This window comes from Meles meles, chromosome 5 (genome assembly GCF_922984935.1).
Source record: "Meles meles chromosome 5, mMelMel3.1 paternal haplotype, whole genome shotgun sequence".
NCBI lineage: Eukaryota > Metazoa > Chordata > Mammalia > Carnivora > Mustelidae > Meles > Meles meles.
In genome coordinates this window covers 17,468,059-17,484,323 of record NC_060070.1, presented here as the reverse complement: position 1 = coordinate 17,484,323, position 16,265 = coordinate 17,468,059, and the positions used below count along the sequence as shown (strand labels likewise).

At 41.0% G+C, this 16,265-nt stretch overlaps 2 protein-coding genes across 2 annotated transcripts in view; one reads left to right on the top strand and one right to left on the bottom strand.

The window, feature by feature from the left end:
* NT5DC1 (5'-nucleotidase domain containing 1) overlaps window positions 1-16,265 on the top strand; it is a 142,343-nt gene that overhangs the window by 9,965 nt on the left and 116,113 nt on the right. The window contains exons 5-6 of the mRNA XM_046005111.1: window positions 4,525-4,604; window positions 6,232-6,316. Coding sequence (XP_045861067.1) covers window positions 4,525-4,604; window positions 6,232-6,316 — 165 coding nt within the window. The remainder of the gene's footprint in view (window positions 1-4,524; window positions 4,605-6,231; window positions 6,317-16,265) is intronic.
* Window positions 8,387-15,902, bottom strand: COL10A1 (collagen type X alpha 1 chain). The gene is made up of 3 exons (XM_046005109.1): window positions 15,779-15,902; window positions 15,100-15,268; window positions 8,387-10,257 (listed from the first exon to the last, which is right to left on the bottom strand). The coding sequence occupies exons 2-3, from the start codon at window positions 15,251-15,253 to the stop codon at window positions 8,387-8,389; spliced, it is 2,025 nt and encodes a 674-aa protein (XP_045861065.1). The 5' UTR covers window positions 15,254-15,268; window positions 15,779-15,902.

The window sequence follows — 16,265 nt, the reverse complement described above, 5'->3', positions numbered from 1 at the left end:
CTCACCATTCACAATACCCACCTTTCTCATTTTCTGGAATTCTCTCCTTTACTGCCAGCTCTACTATCTTCTATCTTCTGCCTTTATCTTTTCTTTTCCCTTATTTTAAATAATTTCACCCATTTTCCCCACTGTCTTTAAAGAAATTCACCATGTGTAAACATGAAAAGATTTCTCAGAATGATTTGTAGACATTGATGTACATAAATTAATAAGGAATGATTAAGACATTATTATAAACACATAGACCTTATTATAATTGTTGGTTTTTCATTTGTTCTAAATTTTTGTGCCATATTCTCTCACACTACACTTTTGAAATGCACTCATCTCCTTCAGAAAACATAGTTACCTGAGGAGCACCTGGCTGGCTCAGTCAGTGGAGCATGCGACTCTTGATTTTTATCTTGGGGTTGTGAGTTCGAATCCTACGTTGGGGGCAAAGATTACTTAAAATAAAATCCTAAAAAAGAAAAGAAAGGAAAATGTAGTAACCTGAAAATAGTTGGGAGTTACTCCTTGTTACGATTAGGTTCACTGTGTTACATTCATTACCTTTTGAGAGTTTGTTTTGTTTTTGTCCTGAGATGAAAATGTCAAGAAATGGGCGCTCTTGGTAACTTAAGAGGAAAACAGGTTTCACATTGGGGATGGAGGTGGAAGGCTTTCACACATCTCAAGTCCTAGTGGCTGGTGGAAGTTTAATGGGTTTCTGTAGGCTTTTACTCCGCTAAAAACAGAGAGTGGCCATTATCTCTCCAGAAGCAGGCAGTCGTAGACAACTTTTTCCCAGAAAGGCCAGGCACGGAGCAAAGTGTTTCACTCTGACATCCATTTAGAAACAGTACTTTAAAGAAGTAAAGTATTTCTCAGCCAGTAAAAGAACGTTCAGCCAGGATGACCCCCGTCTGCTCACCACTCTGCCCTCTGGAGAGCGCCCCCTCCTGGAGCCAGCGGCTTCCCTCTGGTCCCCGGTTTACCCAGGAGCGCTCTGAGGAAGAGCTTGAATTTATCTCCTCTTACTTGGTTGGTTAGGGAACTGTTTCCCGTTTCTGTGCTCAGTGGTCAGGTAGACACATAACAAAGGCCTATTGTTTCTGCCAGATAATAAGCGAAAGCTTGATGCCTTCAAAAAGAAATACTATGTTTTTTTAATCTAGAGACAAAAGAAGAAAAAAAATGGCCTGTGATTCCACAACCCAGTTAAAACCTTGTTTACATTTAAAAAAATAACGTAAGCATATGGTTAGGAAATTTAAATATTAAAGAAAAGAATAAAATGAGGAGTTAATTATCTCCAACCCCTGTTGTCCTCCAGAATCCCCTTTCCTCGAAGAAGCTTATTTCTCAAAAGTACATGACAGGGATCCTACATTTCCTGCACTGTGCTCCTTTAACTGATGTCCTCGAGATTCTGTCCCATTAGCACACACAGAGGCACCTGGTTCTGTGAAAGGCTGGTGTTCCCTGCCACCCGGTGTCATCCATCAGCATGTTCATAGTACACGTCTGCATTGTGTCTGGTGTGTGGCCCTTACAAACAAGCCTGCAGTAATGTTTGCACACACATACAGTTTGCTCTTTCGTAAGTTCCTAGAAGTGAGCTCAGGATATAGAGGTTTAAAAATTTTAGGGCAACCCTCTCAGGCCCCCTCCCTCTTTGGGAGCTTTGTACTATCCCTCAATAAACTTTGCTTTACTATCATTCAATAAACTTTGCTGCCCCCCAAAATAACATAAAATAAAATTTTGTTCAGTAAGGCCAAAGAAGGGCCTTTATTTAAGGAGAGCATTATAAAGTGCTTTCCCTACCAGTACATTTAGGGAATTTAGGGAATTTAAAGCACTGATGGGCAGAGACATTTTACTGACAGTTTATTTGACAATCCCTTTGCAGGTTGTTGCGTTGGCAGGAGTATGGTTTTCTTTACCAGCCAGTCTGCAGAGAGCAAGTCCTTTTGATCTTTTCCCCCTTAAACTGGTAGATTATTCAGAAACAGCTTAGTATAGCGGAAAGCACGGGGCAGGTAGAGCCAGGTCATCCTGGATCATATTGACTCTGTTCCTTGCCGGCAAAGTGATCTGGTCAGTTACTAAACCACTCTAAGCATCACTTGGCTCCACTTTAAGTGAAGATGGTATCAATCATGGGCACAAGTGAGAACACTGTGCTAACATAAATTGTTCTTTTGCCCTCAGTCATTCATGGGCCTCTGGTCTGTTGCCAGTAAGAGTAGGCAGTCTGTAAAGTACGTAGTGTTGGCAATGGCTTCTTGGGAAATGAGTTCTCAGTGGGCAAAGCTTAAGGATCATAGGACTTGTTAGAGGCTTATTTTCTTGAACTGAGCTCACTAATCCCTTCATTGCCAGTGAGTTCCCCGCTCATAAGGAGGGGCGAGAAGCAAAGCTTTCATGGGGTACAGTCTTGGAGTTTTGGTGGAGGAAGAGACATCGAGAGCAGCCTGGCCTAGTTCATAGGTCAGGACTGAAGAAGTCTCGGTGTGTCCACACAGCGGTCATCCAGCCCACATTTGATAGTCCAGTGACTCAGCCCCCTTGGCGTCTCGGAGGGAATCTTATTAAACCCCTGAGTTATTTGATTGGATCCCAACCAAGACTCAGGATCGGTATTTTAAGTCTAACTGAATTTCGTCTGTTAATGGCCACAGAGGAAGGGGAAAGCAAGGGCACGTGACTGGCATGAAGACAGATCTGCTGCTGCCACAGGGCCCGGAGCAGCTGGCGACGCTGGTGTCGCAGGCCAGGAGGTTAGATCAAGTGCAGGTCTGTGGCCCATGGGAAGCGGTGCCCCCCATCCTAGTCTTGGGAGCCCTGGGGTGTTGTGTGGCCTTACAGCACAGCAGAGTGTGGGCAGAAAAACACATAGGTTGTTATCTCCCTTTTCTTCCTGATGCCTGGTTCCTCCCACTGACAAAGCCATCCTGACCTTTCTGAGGAATGAACAGTAATCTAAGATGTTCTGCCAATAATTTCAGCTGTAAGAGTAAAAACCAGGAAGATGATGCCAACCAAACTATTTTTAACTGCGGGAAAGGATATGTAAACTCACGTAGCCATTTTGTGAATTAATAAATGGAGAACTTTTGACTTTATTTCTTACACATTCTTAATAATTTGATATGAAGAAGTGAAGGGCATTTAATGACATTTAAAGGGATAGACATCCAGCCCCTGCAGAAGATTTTCTCCTGATTTACCTGTGGCACTCCCTCATTCCAAAAATCCATTCCACTGTTAGATCATTCAGTCATTCAACAAACATTTGTTGAGTCCCTGCAATATGCTGGGTATTGAGCTTAGTGGACGCTGGGGAACAAGACTGCTGTGTTCCATAGCTTCATACCTAGCTTACAAATGGGAAGAAGGGAGTACTTGAAATCAGTACTTACAATATTGCATGCAACAGTTATGACCATTGAGGAGGTACTTTCTCACATTAAACTACAGTCTGGCTTCACCTTTGGTTATGTTTGATTCCTCTTTGTACAAGGATTCCCTAGGGATTCTATGACATTGGGATCCCCCCAAAGCAGAGTGGTTGGTCCCGATCCTGGTACACAGGAATGAGAGAGTGGAGAGGATAAGCCTTAGAAGGTAGAAACTGTTGGAGCTGGATTCCACTGGATTTCTGAGAAGCACTGAGAATATCTCCCAGAGTTGTCAATCCAAGGGACAGGAGCCTTCACTGGCCCCTAAACTTGAGGCTCTCCCGCTGGCTCCTGGTTGAGGCTTGCCACATGAGCCACATGGACTCCACAGGCTTCTGGAGGGACTGAATGACACAGGTGTGCTTGAGGTGGGATGATGCCATTAAGCACAGCAGTGACTGGGCTCAAACCTGAGCCAAAGGAATGCAATGTGGGTCATCAAGGGTCTGCCCAGGGACAGCAGATTCAAAAGTGACATCTGCACCAAGGAAGGGCTCAAGTTTAATTCCGTCCTAGGGCCAAGCAGAATAAATCAATCCCTTCTCCTCCCGAGATTCTAGCATGCCTGTTCTGTGTGCCTGAGTTGTTCCCAGAGAAGGACACTATATCCTCACGTGATGTGATATATTGTTGTTGTTGTCTGTTCCTCTCATCACCCTGGTTGTCCTCACATGAAACTGAAGGGGGACCAGCCAGCACAGATATGAGAAGGGCTGCTGTGCAGTTGACTTCGTGGTGCTCCAGAGTCAGGCTGATTGTCTTGAAATTCAGTGACATTGGTAACATAAATTGTGGCTGTTTTATAATCCATTTCATATTTAACATATAGTCTAGTTTTCGTTTTTACGTAAATTTTTTTTCATAAGATCCTTGAATTTGGGCTGTCATTTTTTAACTTTCTTATAGCTTAACCCTTCTTTAAAAGACAGTGAACACCTGTAATAGAGCTCTTCTGAATTGGAGTAGAGGCCCCTCTAAGGAACCAGACCAAAGTCTGGCGTCTCTTCAGCCAAGTTTCCGTGTGTCACATAAATGAGCTATTTGTTCCCAGTGTAAAATTTTGTTCTTTTTTTAGGAAAATACTATTTTTATGATAACTACTTTGACCTGCCAGGAGCGCTTCTCTGTGCCAGAGTGGTGGACTCTCTAACAAAGGTGAGCAGGGACTCACTTTTCAGAAATTACAACAGGTATTCAGTCATAAATCAGAGGACTTAACTTTATATGTCTTTTGGGTTGAGATTTTACTCAGTTTCCTCTTTGTGGTTTTGGAAGTGACTGAGGGAGGAAAACATAGAGAATTTGGTCAGATATTTTGGGAAAATTAAATAGCCCTGACCATTTTTCCCCCGAGGGATAATAAACCTCTTCTCCAGCAGGGGGTGCAAATGTCTAAAAAGAAAATACCTCACAGATGGAAAGAATATTTTCTTGGGTTTTATTAGCAGAATTAAAAAATAATAATAATTAAAGATAATTTTAAAAATCCCACCATCGTTAAACACTCTAAATAATACAAAATCAAAAAAAAAAATGAGATGAAGTTTTTAAGTTCCTCATTTGAGCAGTTTGATATGCATAGACTTTGCACTGTTTATGAAGATTGAATATATTACTGAATATATGGAATATACTTAGGAATATAATTATTATATTACTGAATAATAATATATTATTGTTAGATATATTGAATATTGTTAGATATATTGATATATTGAATAATATATTATTGTTAGATATATTGAATATATGAATAATATTGAATATACCAGGTATATTCAATATATCTAACAATAATATATTATTATTCAGTAATATAATAATTATATTCCTAAGTATATTTTATGTCAGAATTACTTTTCTGTTTTGCATATGTTGTCTTTGAACATCATATGTTTTCTGTTTTGCATATGTTGTCTTTGAACATCATAACGATCATGTTAATAATAGAACATGGATAGTGATTTTCTTTTGAGCCAGTGTGTTTTTAGTCATGTGTTTGCGAGTTTCCGCTGAGCAATTATTTTATCATGCAGAAGTTACTACTTACATGAGATGGAGTCAGTTTTTCATCCATAGTGACTTCAGGCAAATGTATTAGTCTTCAGATATTTCAGAGTTTAATTAGGTACAAATGTCTAGTAGTTTGTCTTTGTTTAGGTAGAAGGACACTGGTTAATAATGGTTCCAAGACAGCAAGGCCTTGTGGGGTTATGTATTTCAAGGTAATGTTTATTTGCTTCCTGGTTTAAAAAAAATCTAAATAAAAGTGGTTTATGTTTTGGATTTGGAACCTCATTCATCTCTACTGTAGAGATTTTCTACTCTTTTTTATTAAAGTCAGGTAAATGTGCACTGAATTCTAAAGTAATTAGCTTTTAGGACTTTAGGACTTGGGGCTTCTTAGCCCCATTGATGCCGTGGTACAGAAAGCTATAACACTGTAAATTTACTCCTGTGTTTAAAATATATAATTTTTAGACTTCACACTGAGTAGAAATTTCTATTTTATTTGGGCTACATGAGCTATATTAATAATTTAGCTATATGTGTGTGTATATATGTATCCGTAGCAGTGATTTTCTTGGAAGATCTTTCTTCTTAAAATCCCATTCCAAGAATGAGTTTTTTCATCTGTTATTTTTTCAAAAATATGAGTCCCATTTCTAGATTATGGCAATATTGTAATTGCTTGCCCTTTTTTTTTTTTTAGTACTGTGCTTAAAAAATTATTACATGTGTTATTACATGTGTTAACATTTGGGATTTTTTTTTTTTTCAGCGGAACAATGGTCAAAAAACATTTGATTTTTGGAAGGATATAGTTGCTGGTATACAACACAACTATAAAATGTCAGCTTTTAAGGGTGAGTAATGTGATGGGAGACTTTCTAATCGATGTTTGTTAAATGCTGCGCGGCTTGTGAATTACTTTGAAGTTACCTATTTTGTTATGTTCCTCAATCAGGACTTCATTTTATCTAAAATTTTGCTATGAAGTTGGTACTGCTTATATTTTAAGAGGTTCTTTATTCATGTCTGCTCCATGGCTACAGTTGCCTGTCTTCTGAGCTCTGCTCTCTCTCCCTGGCCTGCCAGAAGGGGCGTTTTGTGGGTTCCCCAGACTGGAGTTCCAACTGTGCTGTTTCCTGGCTGGGTGATGAGGATTACTCCCTAGAACCATGGGCGTAGTTGTATAGACAGGTCGGGAGAGCGAGAATTCCATTCTCGTTGCTGGGAAACAGGACTGGTTGACTCAGCATGGGGCAGAGTCGTGGCCAGGCTGCACATCGGGTCTCACAGCTGCATCTCAGGTAAGGCTATACGGAGGATATCTCTAAGTCATACAGGGATGCTTTGTCATAGGTTACCTCAGGGACTCGAACCAGGCTGCCCTGAGTCACCCAGTGGACTATTAGACGCTCAAGAACAGTGTTTCTCAGCTTAGAAAAAGGTTGCCTTTGATTGACATAAAATTGCCTGCCTTCCTTTTAATGGTGATTTAAGTAATCAAAATAATCTTAAATATTGTGACTAAAAACATGTCAAGGCAATAAATAGCAACTGCCAAATATTTTTTCAAATTGCATATTTCTCTGCCACCTGCTTCTTTCCTTTCCTGAAGAAATCACTGCTTGGGGAGATTGTCTCACTTTTCTGTTCCCGGTCACCAGCCCACAGCCCTGGCTGGTAGGGCCCATGTGGTCCTGTGGGTGCCTTTTTGTAGTCTACGCGGGATGCTGAGGGGCGTGTGCGAATCCCCACCCCAGTAGAGGGGAGTATCCATGACAACTGTAATGGCCACCCACCACTTTATTGTTTTACTTTTATGAACTTTGGAAAGTGAAAAGCCTTAAAAGAGAATAGTTGAGAATAGCAAATTGCTGCTCTCAAATAAATTCAGCACAAAAATCTGTTGATGTTATTTTATTGCATTGTAAATAAAGAGTAGGTAAAACATGTCATGCTTTAATAAGTGAGGCACAGCTTAAAAGTTTTAAGCAGCAATATAAAAATACAGTACAGAGCATAAAATCACATCTTTTCATTTCTAGCCAGATTTTGAAACCCTTGACATTAGCAATAATTTCACTAAAGTGGGAGGCTCAAGGTCCTTATGGCGATGTTCTGTAAACCCACAAAATCATAATCTGTTAAGACTCAATATGGAATTAAATCAAATTAATCACACTTGTATTAAATAAATAAACTAGGTTAGACACCCATTTCCAAGTTGTGATGGGTATATAGAAAGCTTTTCTGGAGTCACAGAAAAATCTGAAAAGGTTCATGGCTAAAGCACCTTGCATTTCAGATTTATTTTAACATCATCTTTTGGCTTTTTATTAGAGTCGCAAGAAGTCTGTGTGCACCTGTACATTTGAATAAATCTTGATGAAGGGGCCGTGTAAGCCTTCAAGTAATGCACCATCAGAAAGATCTTAGGGTATACAGTGCCTTTTAAATTTGAATATTCAAGTATTTGAGTTCTCTAAAGACATGATACCCTCTGAATGTTTCCTAGAAGTTCTCCTGTTAATCGGTAGAAACAGGCTGATTTAAAAAAAAAAAAGCTGAATTTCCAAAATCAAATTTAACATAATTTAGTGTCACATTTCAGGGTTTCTTTGTGATCATTTAAATTTTTTAGCTTAGTAGGACTTTCAGGGTGAAGTTTTTTAAGTTCTGAAGGAGTTCACAGAACACCTTAAAGAGCCTCGGGACTGCTGACTAGAAATTCAGGAGGACCTTCCCCTGTTGTTGACCACTGCTGCGCACTTTCTCGGCGGGGAGAATTGGTTGGTCTGAAAGCTCAAATCTGTATTTGGAAAATCAAAATTAGTCCCATTTTTTTTTTTGGCCTACCTCCCTATGCTTTCTGTGGCATTGGGGAACGCCTTCTCAAGCCGAATTACATGAGCCCGGCGGGGACACGCTCACACTGGGGCCACCAGGAACCCTGAGAAAGAGGAGTGGACGTACTCGGAGGAGTACAGCCCGCTCGAGCCCGCGTTGGGCAGCTGCAGCCACACCTGGTCGTTCTCCGTGAGCTCGAGTACGGCACTCCCCGAAGCCTGATCTAGGTAGCCTTTGGTGTACTCGTCATAGGTGTACATCACAGGGGCGCCGTTCTTATACAGGCCCACCCACACGTGGGTCCCTTTCACGTGCACGTGGTAGGAGAAGTAGTACGTCCCTGGTATGCTGCAGGTGAAGATGCCAGTTCTGGGGTCGTAATGCTGTTGCCTGTTGTACAGAATCTTATCAAATGGGATGGGAATGCCTACCGCTGGGTAAGCTTTGGAGAGAATAACAGTGAAAGCAGACAAGGGCATTCCCGTCACTCCCTGGTTGGCACTAACAAAAGGCCTCTGGCCCGCCTTTATGAAGCCCTCAGGTGGGGCTGCTTGGCCTGGGGGGCCTGGGGGGCCTGGGGGACCGGGGAGGCCAGGCTCTCCAGTGTGGCCTCTCGGACCTGGAGGTCCTGGTGGCCCAGTGGGACCACTGAGCCCCTTAGTTGCTACGCCCGCTGGGCCAGGAGGACCTGGAGTTCCCGGATCCCCTTTAGATCCGGGGAATCCTGGAATGCCCGGTGGCCCAATGGGGCCTCTGGTTCCTGGTATTCCAGGGGCCCCTCTTGGCCCAGTCTCACCGTTGTGTCCAGGCATTCCCTTAGCTCCTGCTGGGCCCACAGGGCCTGGGAGACCAGGAGGTCCCCGAACTCCAGAATCCCCTTTTGGGCCTGGTAACCCTTGGTTTCCCTTAGGACCGCTGCTGCCTGGTTCTCCTGGGTACCCTGGTTTTCCGTCTAACCCAGAGGAACCCCTTTCTCCCTTAGTCCCAGGGTGTCCTACAGGCCCCACTGGCCCCATCTCACCTTTCGGACCAGGAATCCCTTGGTTGCCTGGCATGCCTTTTGGTCCTTGGGGTCCCATATTTCCAGGGGGTCCAGTCAGACCTGGTTCCCCGGGATGACCTGCTGGGCCTTGTTCCCCTTTAGCACCTGGCCTTCCTGGAAGGCCAATAGGACCTCTTTGTCCCTTCAGGCCTGGCAACCCTGGTTTCCCTAAGCCACGAGCCCCTGGGGGCCCAGCTAGTCCTGGAGCCCCAGGTTGACCTTTTGTCCCAGGAATCCCTGGCTGGCCTGGGGCTCCGGTAGCTCCTGGCTTTCCAGTGCCTTCGGGTCCTCGTTCTCCAGGAGGACCTTGGGGGCCTGGTGGACCAGCTGGTCCCCTCTCTCCTGGAAAACCCCGATCGCCTTTGGCACCTGGTTGTCCTGGAAACCCGTTTTCACCTCTTTTTCCCACTCCAGGAAGGCCAGGTGGTCCCATGGGACCCTGAGGGCCTGGAAGACCCCTCTCACCCGGGCGTCCAGGAGCACCGTATCCTGCTTCCCCTTTCTGTCCATGCACACCGGGAGCTCCCGGTGCGCCTTTTTCTCCAGGAAAGCCCCTGGGTCCCGGGGCTCCTGCAGGTCCTTGTTGTCCAGGTTTTCCTCTCACAGTCATTCCAGCTGGGCCGGGGATTCCGGGTGGCCCTGGTGGGCCCCGTGGTCCTGGTAAACCAGCTGGTCCCATATCTCCTTTCGGTCCAGATGGTCCTTTCTGCCCTGGTTTTCCTGGGAGTCCTGGCAAACCCGGCTTCCCAATGGCCGATGGTCCCGGTGGTCCGGGCAACCCTGGCTCTCCTTGGAGTCCGGGACTTCCGTGGCCTGGTTTTCCTGGTGGTCCAGATGGGCCTGGGTGCCCTCGAGGTCCAGCGGGGCCTGGTGGGCCAGGAATACCTTGCTCTCCTCTTACTGATACACCTAAAAACCATGCCCGATACCCACACCCAGAGAGAGGTGGTTAGTGACGACATCACACTGTCGGTCAGTCCATTTTGGCAGACTACTCTTAAATGGCTTTGGATAATACATTTTATGTTATATTTAAAAACAATGCCAGAGAGGATGGTTTCATAAGACCATGGCTACCCTAATACTTTCATTACAGCCTCATTATCCAGGAAAATAAACTGGGGTTGAAGAATTCATCTAGAATAAGAGTACAGTGGAGGTATTTATCCCATTTATTTTGGGAAAGACATCTACCTCGAGAGGAAAGGGGAAAAAAGGTATTTGATAGAAAGGAAGAAAAAGACAAATGCAGAATAAATGGGAAAATATTTAAGAACTATGACAGTTTTCTCGCACAAAAGCTGCCCTGTAGGATATCTGTGAGAAAATCTGCCCCGGGCTACCGAACACGGTAGGTTGATTTTTTTCACCCTCAGTATGTACCATGAGCTCCTGTACCCTCCTTTCATTGACTTAACACTGCACCAAAGAGAACTGGATCCAGTGGGCAGGGTATATAAAAGAGTAGGTATATAAAAGAGCATTAAAATGCTTATCTAAAGTTTTCTTTGGTTAATGCACATAGTTATTATTGATTTCACAGAGCTCTGGGTCCGTTTGAACCAGGTACTTCTACTGATACTATGAATTCAGTTCGGAAATGGCTCATTCACTGCCTGTGATGGGAAAAGGGCTCTTGGGCCACAAGTGTGCGGAGCACAGGATGCATCTTACAAGCGCTTCAGTCACGAAGGGAGTAAAACAAGTGTCCCTGCGATAAGAGGTGTCCAGTGTTTTGGTTTTTGTCGTTCAGAGGTGGGAATTAACAGAGCATTCTGGTATTAGGATATATAATTGGGAAAATACTCTCATATCAGAGAATCTTTAGGCAGCAATCAACATAAGGATCTATTATGAAATAGTCTTTTCTTTCTCAGAGAAATTCTTTAATTGCTAGCAAAAATGGCAATAATTACATATGATTTCAATGTCTGTTTGCAGAACTTATATTAAAATCATTTTGCATTTAATAAGTCTTCAAGAAGATAGCTGGAATCCTGCCTATACTATTTAAATTCTTTTACTGTTGGAAAATGGTTCGTAGTTATGGTAGATTTAACAAATGGCATAGTTGCTGAATGGTTTGGTCAAAACCCCGAGAATGACTTATGGCTGTGACTTTTGAGCCACATGTTTTTTGTACAAAAGTGATTAATTAATATACTTAAACTTTATCTAAATCTTTAATGGCTTTAGAAATCAGAGTGAAGACTAAATTGGAACTAATATTAAATGAATTATAAATTTAAAAAAACAGAAAAAAATTATAAATTGCCCTTGAAAACATATGCTTATGGGTATGGTTCATATTAACTATCAAATGTTGGTACATTATTATACTTTAAAAAATCTTTCATATTAACTGGCATGTAAGAAGTAGTCAGCCAATAGTAGTTGCTAATACTATTCTCTTGGGTATTCCTCATGTTTGAAATACATTTGGTGACAAATGAAATATAAAATACACAGCAGAATCATTAAAATAGATAAGCTAAAATAGGAAAATTATTTTAGACTTGGATATTTATATTTTGTACTAATTAGACTTATTACATTTCATTTTGTAAATATTTAAATGTATGGAACTTTATTCACTCATGGGTTTTCAGAAAATGACATCAGGAAGAAGACTGTGAGAAAGTTAATTTGTGGAAAAGATCTCTCTCTATATGTATATATACACACACACACAAACACACATGTATGTGTAAATATATATCTCATTGATAGATTGACTTTATAGTGTACATACATTAAATGTCTATAAGTATAAAGAGGTGTAATACATTACAAATAGAACAGATGAATAAATAGAAAACAAAATAGCACTTTTTTTTTCAAATGCACGCTGTGGTGTTTACTTCAGAATCTTATTCTGAATCTCCTAAAGATTATATCCATACTAAAAATCATTTAGTCTGGTTGGAAGTCTGTTTAACTGTTAAAATAGGGAGGAAAAACAGTCTTACTGAAAATGACTACATAGTAGGGTGCCTGGGTGGCTCAGTCGGTTAAGCATCCAACTCTTGGTCTTGGCTCAGGTCATGATCTCAGGGTCATGAGATCGAGCACTGTGCCAAGCTTGGAGTCCACTTGGAATTCTTTCCACCTCCTCTACTTGCCCCCCCTTATGCGCTCTCTTTTTCTAAAATAAATGAAATTTTTAAAAAATGAAAACGACTCCATAGACCACCATTTGAGACTGGAGGTCTGAGGATAGGGTGATCTACGTCACTTGGAATGTTGCCCTCAAAGGTCATCTACCTCTTGATGCAAGAAAGAATGAATTCTGTTGTGTCTTTAAGGGATAGCCCCTGTTTGTTGCTTGCCAATTAAAAAAAAAAAAAAGAAAGATTAGGATGATATCATCCTCAAGGAAAAATGATTACCTAACAGAGAAGTTTCTGAAATGCCCAGAAATTGAAATAGTGGTTGATCGTGTCGGAATATGGCACCTATGGGGCCACCAGCTCTGCATTCCTTTGCAGCATAATTTGGTGTGTTTTGGCTGAGCCCTCTTTGAACCTGTTTTGAACAGATGGGCCCAGGAATTACACAGGCACTCTGTATTTCTGTTATCAACCTAATGCTATCTGTGTATACATCTTGGACTTTTGTCTTTCTTTTAGTACATTAGTGCCTGCCAGTGAATGATGTACTTGAGTTTCCACCTTGTATCATCAAGTAGAGACTGTAGTGAATGTAGCAGTTGAAATGCAGCTTCTAAGCTTTTCATTTGTTAGTAAGATACATATTTTCATTTATTTTGCAGAAGTAGCCAAGATGATGCTGTACAGTCAGATGGGAAAACAGAAACATTTTTAACCTTCTACAAGGGGTACATTTGATTTTTTTTTTATTTTTTTTTTCCCTTTTTAGGGGTACATTTGATTTTTAACTCAAGGCGGTTTCATATGATCTTGGTAAACTACAGAGAGTCTGAATTTGTGATCATAGATATATACCCAGTGATGTATGTTGTAGCATTTCACATGAATTACCATTAATTGCTTCAAGGAAAGTAGCAGGTTTCCTCTGTAACTTTTCTCTTTCTCGTATTTTATTTGTATTTTGAGACATTCAGGAGTTTTTGTGACACACCTGTGCATTTATTTTTAAACATTAAGCTACCTTTCATGAAATGTTTTAAATTTCATCTTTCTTTTTAAGAAGACCATCCTGTATGTTTACTTTTCTGAACATGGTTGTCTCCAGAGCACTATTTGTAAAGTTTATGGCAAATATCCTTAGAATTATTTGCAAAGTAAAATAAGTAACTATAATGAAAAACTACTAAGGAAAAGAAATTTGAATCTTAAAATCAGTTCAGATTATGCAGTTAGATTCAGTAGATGTTTTTCAGGTAGTGTGTGCCTGATGTCATTCAGTGGAATTAGTGAATGTGAAACCCTAATAATTGCCCTTCCTTGAGGATCTGTTAAGAGTGTGCATATACATTTTCTCAGTTCTCTTCACAATATCTGAGAAAGCTGAACGGTGGGGGAAAGATTCAAGAACAAAGCTAAAACCTATCTAAGGCTAGCCCCCCATACTACCACAGTGTGAGGAAGTGGAGAAGTACCAGTAATACAGCTAATACTTGCAGACTTTACAGGTAGTAACTCACTTAAACTTCCTAACAGCCCTTTGAAATCACTGCTGCTGCTTTTTTTATGAGTGAGGAAACTAAGGCACAGAGAGGGTGAGTAACTTACTTGAGGCCCCACAGTTAGTACACGGCAATTAAGTCTGTGTATTTGACAGCTAATCCATACAAAAATGTATAAATAGGGGGGCGCCTGGGTGGCTCAGTGGGTTAAGCCTCTGCCTTCGGCTCAGGTCATGATCTCAGGGTCCTGGGATCGAGCCCCACATCAGGCACCTTGCTCAGCGGGGAGCCTGCCCCCCCCCTTTGCCTACTGCTCTGCCTACTTGTGATCTCTATATATATTCAAGAAATAAATAAAATCTTTAAAAAATGTATAAATAGGAAAACTGCTGCCTCGTTTGCCTGCTAAATTTTGTGGAAAGCATTAGATTTCATTTGTTAATTAAGAACTCAGTTTTAGGGGCGCCTGGGTGACTCAGCGGGTTGAACCGCTGCCTTTGGCTCAGGTCGTGATCTCAGGGTCCTGGGATCGAGTCCCATATCGGGCTCTCTGCTCGGTAGGGAGCCTGCTTCCCTCTCTCTCTCTGCCTACCTCTCTGCCTACTTGTGATATCTCTCTCTCTCTCTCTCTCTCTCTCTCGCTGTCAAATAAATAAATAAATAAAATCTTAAAAAAAAAAAAAAAAAAACCTCAGTTTTGTATATATTGGTGGGCTGGCCGAATTGGTTGTACAAATAAATGATGGTTAAGGGTTTAGATACCTAAACCTGCGACTCTTGGTATAATTGGCAGTTATTTCTCATTAAGACAATTAACATGATTGATTTGTTTTGTATCCATATTTCTCCCTCATGGTTGGTTATTTGTGCTTAAGCATCATTAGAGGGCAAACTTTAAACATAAAAGTTCTTAATTTTCTTCAGGTACATCTTTCTACTCTACTCACTATGTAAAGGATATTAATGTTCTTGAATAGTCCTGCTTTTTCCATAAATCATTTAGCTTTATTATTTTGGACAAACTCAGGAGTTTGAAGATAATTTAACACCAAATAGAGTTAAAAGCATTTTGTTAAAGAGATCATTAAGATTGTAGAAAGCAGTAACCAGTTAGTTAATACTGCAAAATATATAAAGTTTACCTTTACTCTTTATGGCATAGGGAATGAAGAACTGGGTCTTGGTGTTGGGTGGTGGGCCTTTTATGCCTGTAGGTGTTTGGAATTGCTCAGCATAAAATCTTCCATGAACCAGGTTCAAGAACATTAGCAGCAAAAGGGCTGTTTGTGGCAGCATGTTCTCAGATGGTGTCTGAAAAAGAGAAAAGAATTATTTCTTGTTATTGACCTGTTTTATTTGTCTGTAGTTGAACACATGAATTCTTTGTTAACTACCTTTTTTACCTTATCCTATCTGTTTTTAATATAGTCCATAAACCAGAATAAGAAATTTTTAGTTATATGAATGTATGACTTAGTTTTTAGTGGAAACCACATTCAAGTAATCCAGTAAAACTGAAGTGATTTTTGGAGAAGGAATACAGAAACTATAATTGGATACCTGTATTAATAATTTAAGATCTTTAACATAGGTTGAAATATCCAGCAGTTTCAAAATAAACGAAGTAGGACATAATTTTATGAATATGGTTTTCTTAGGACTATCTTCTGATAGAGACTAATACAGATTGAACTTTCTGAGTACACTTTAGTGGAAAGTCACTTTTTTTAAATGACAAAAAGATAAAGAGTTGTTTTATCGAGGCCCATTTCCAAACAAGCTACCGTGGAAGTCCACCAGAACATCAAGTCATAGACTTACCTGGGTGCCAGGAATTCCTGGAGATGGTTTCTTGGCAGCTTTCTGAGCCCTCTGTGGCCAGGTGAGCAGTGCAGAAGGCACCTTTTCCAGAGCTGTCCTGCAGTATTTATACTGTTTCTCCCTTACTTCTTGATGTTCCCCTGAGTTGAAGCTCCTCCCCTGAGAGGTGGAGAGTACTAATTATAGTGGAAAGTTCTATTGGGCAAGCATACAAGATCAGGTTGGGCTCTCTTATTTTCTTATTGAAAAATAAACTCTTTGTCTTCAATATAAATAGTTTTAACCATGCAGCATCTTTTTCTGAGTTTTATTTTAGAAGTTATTACTCAGATGTTTAGGTTGGTTCATAATGGGATGATCATACCCCCTTTGTATTTTTGAAAGCACATTCTTATGTTATTTGGTTGAAAATATTTGGTAGTTTATTAAAGTAGGAGAGGAAGTCTTTTTGTGGGGGGTGGGGTGTGGATTTAAACTATCCTCTGAG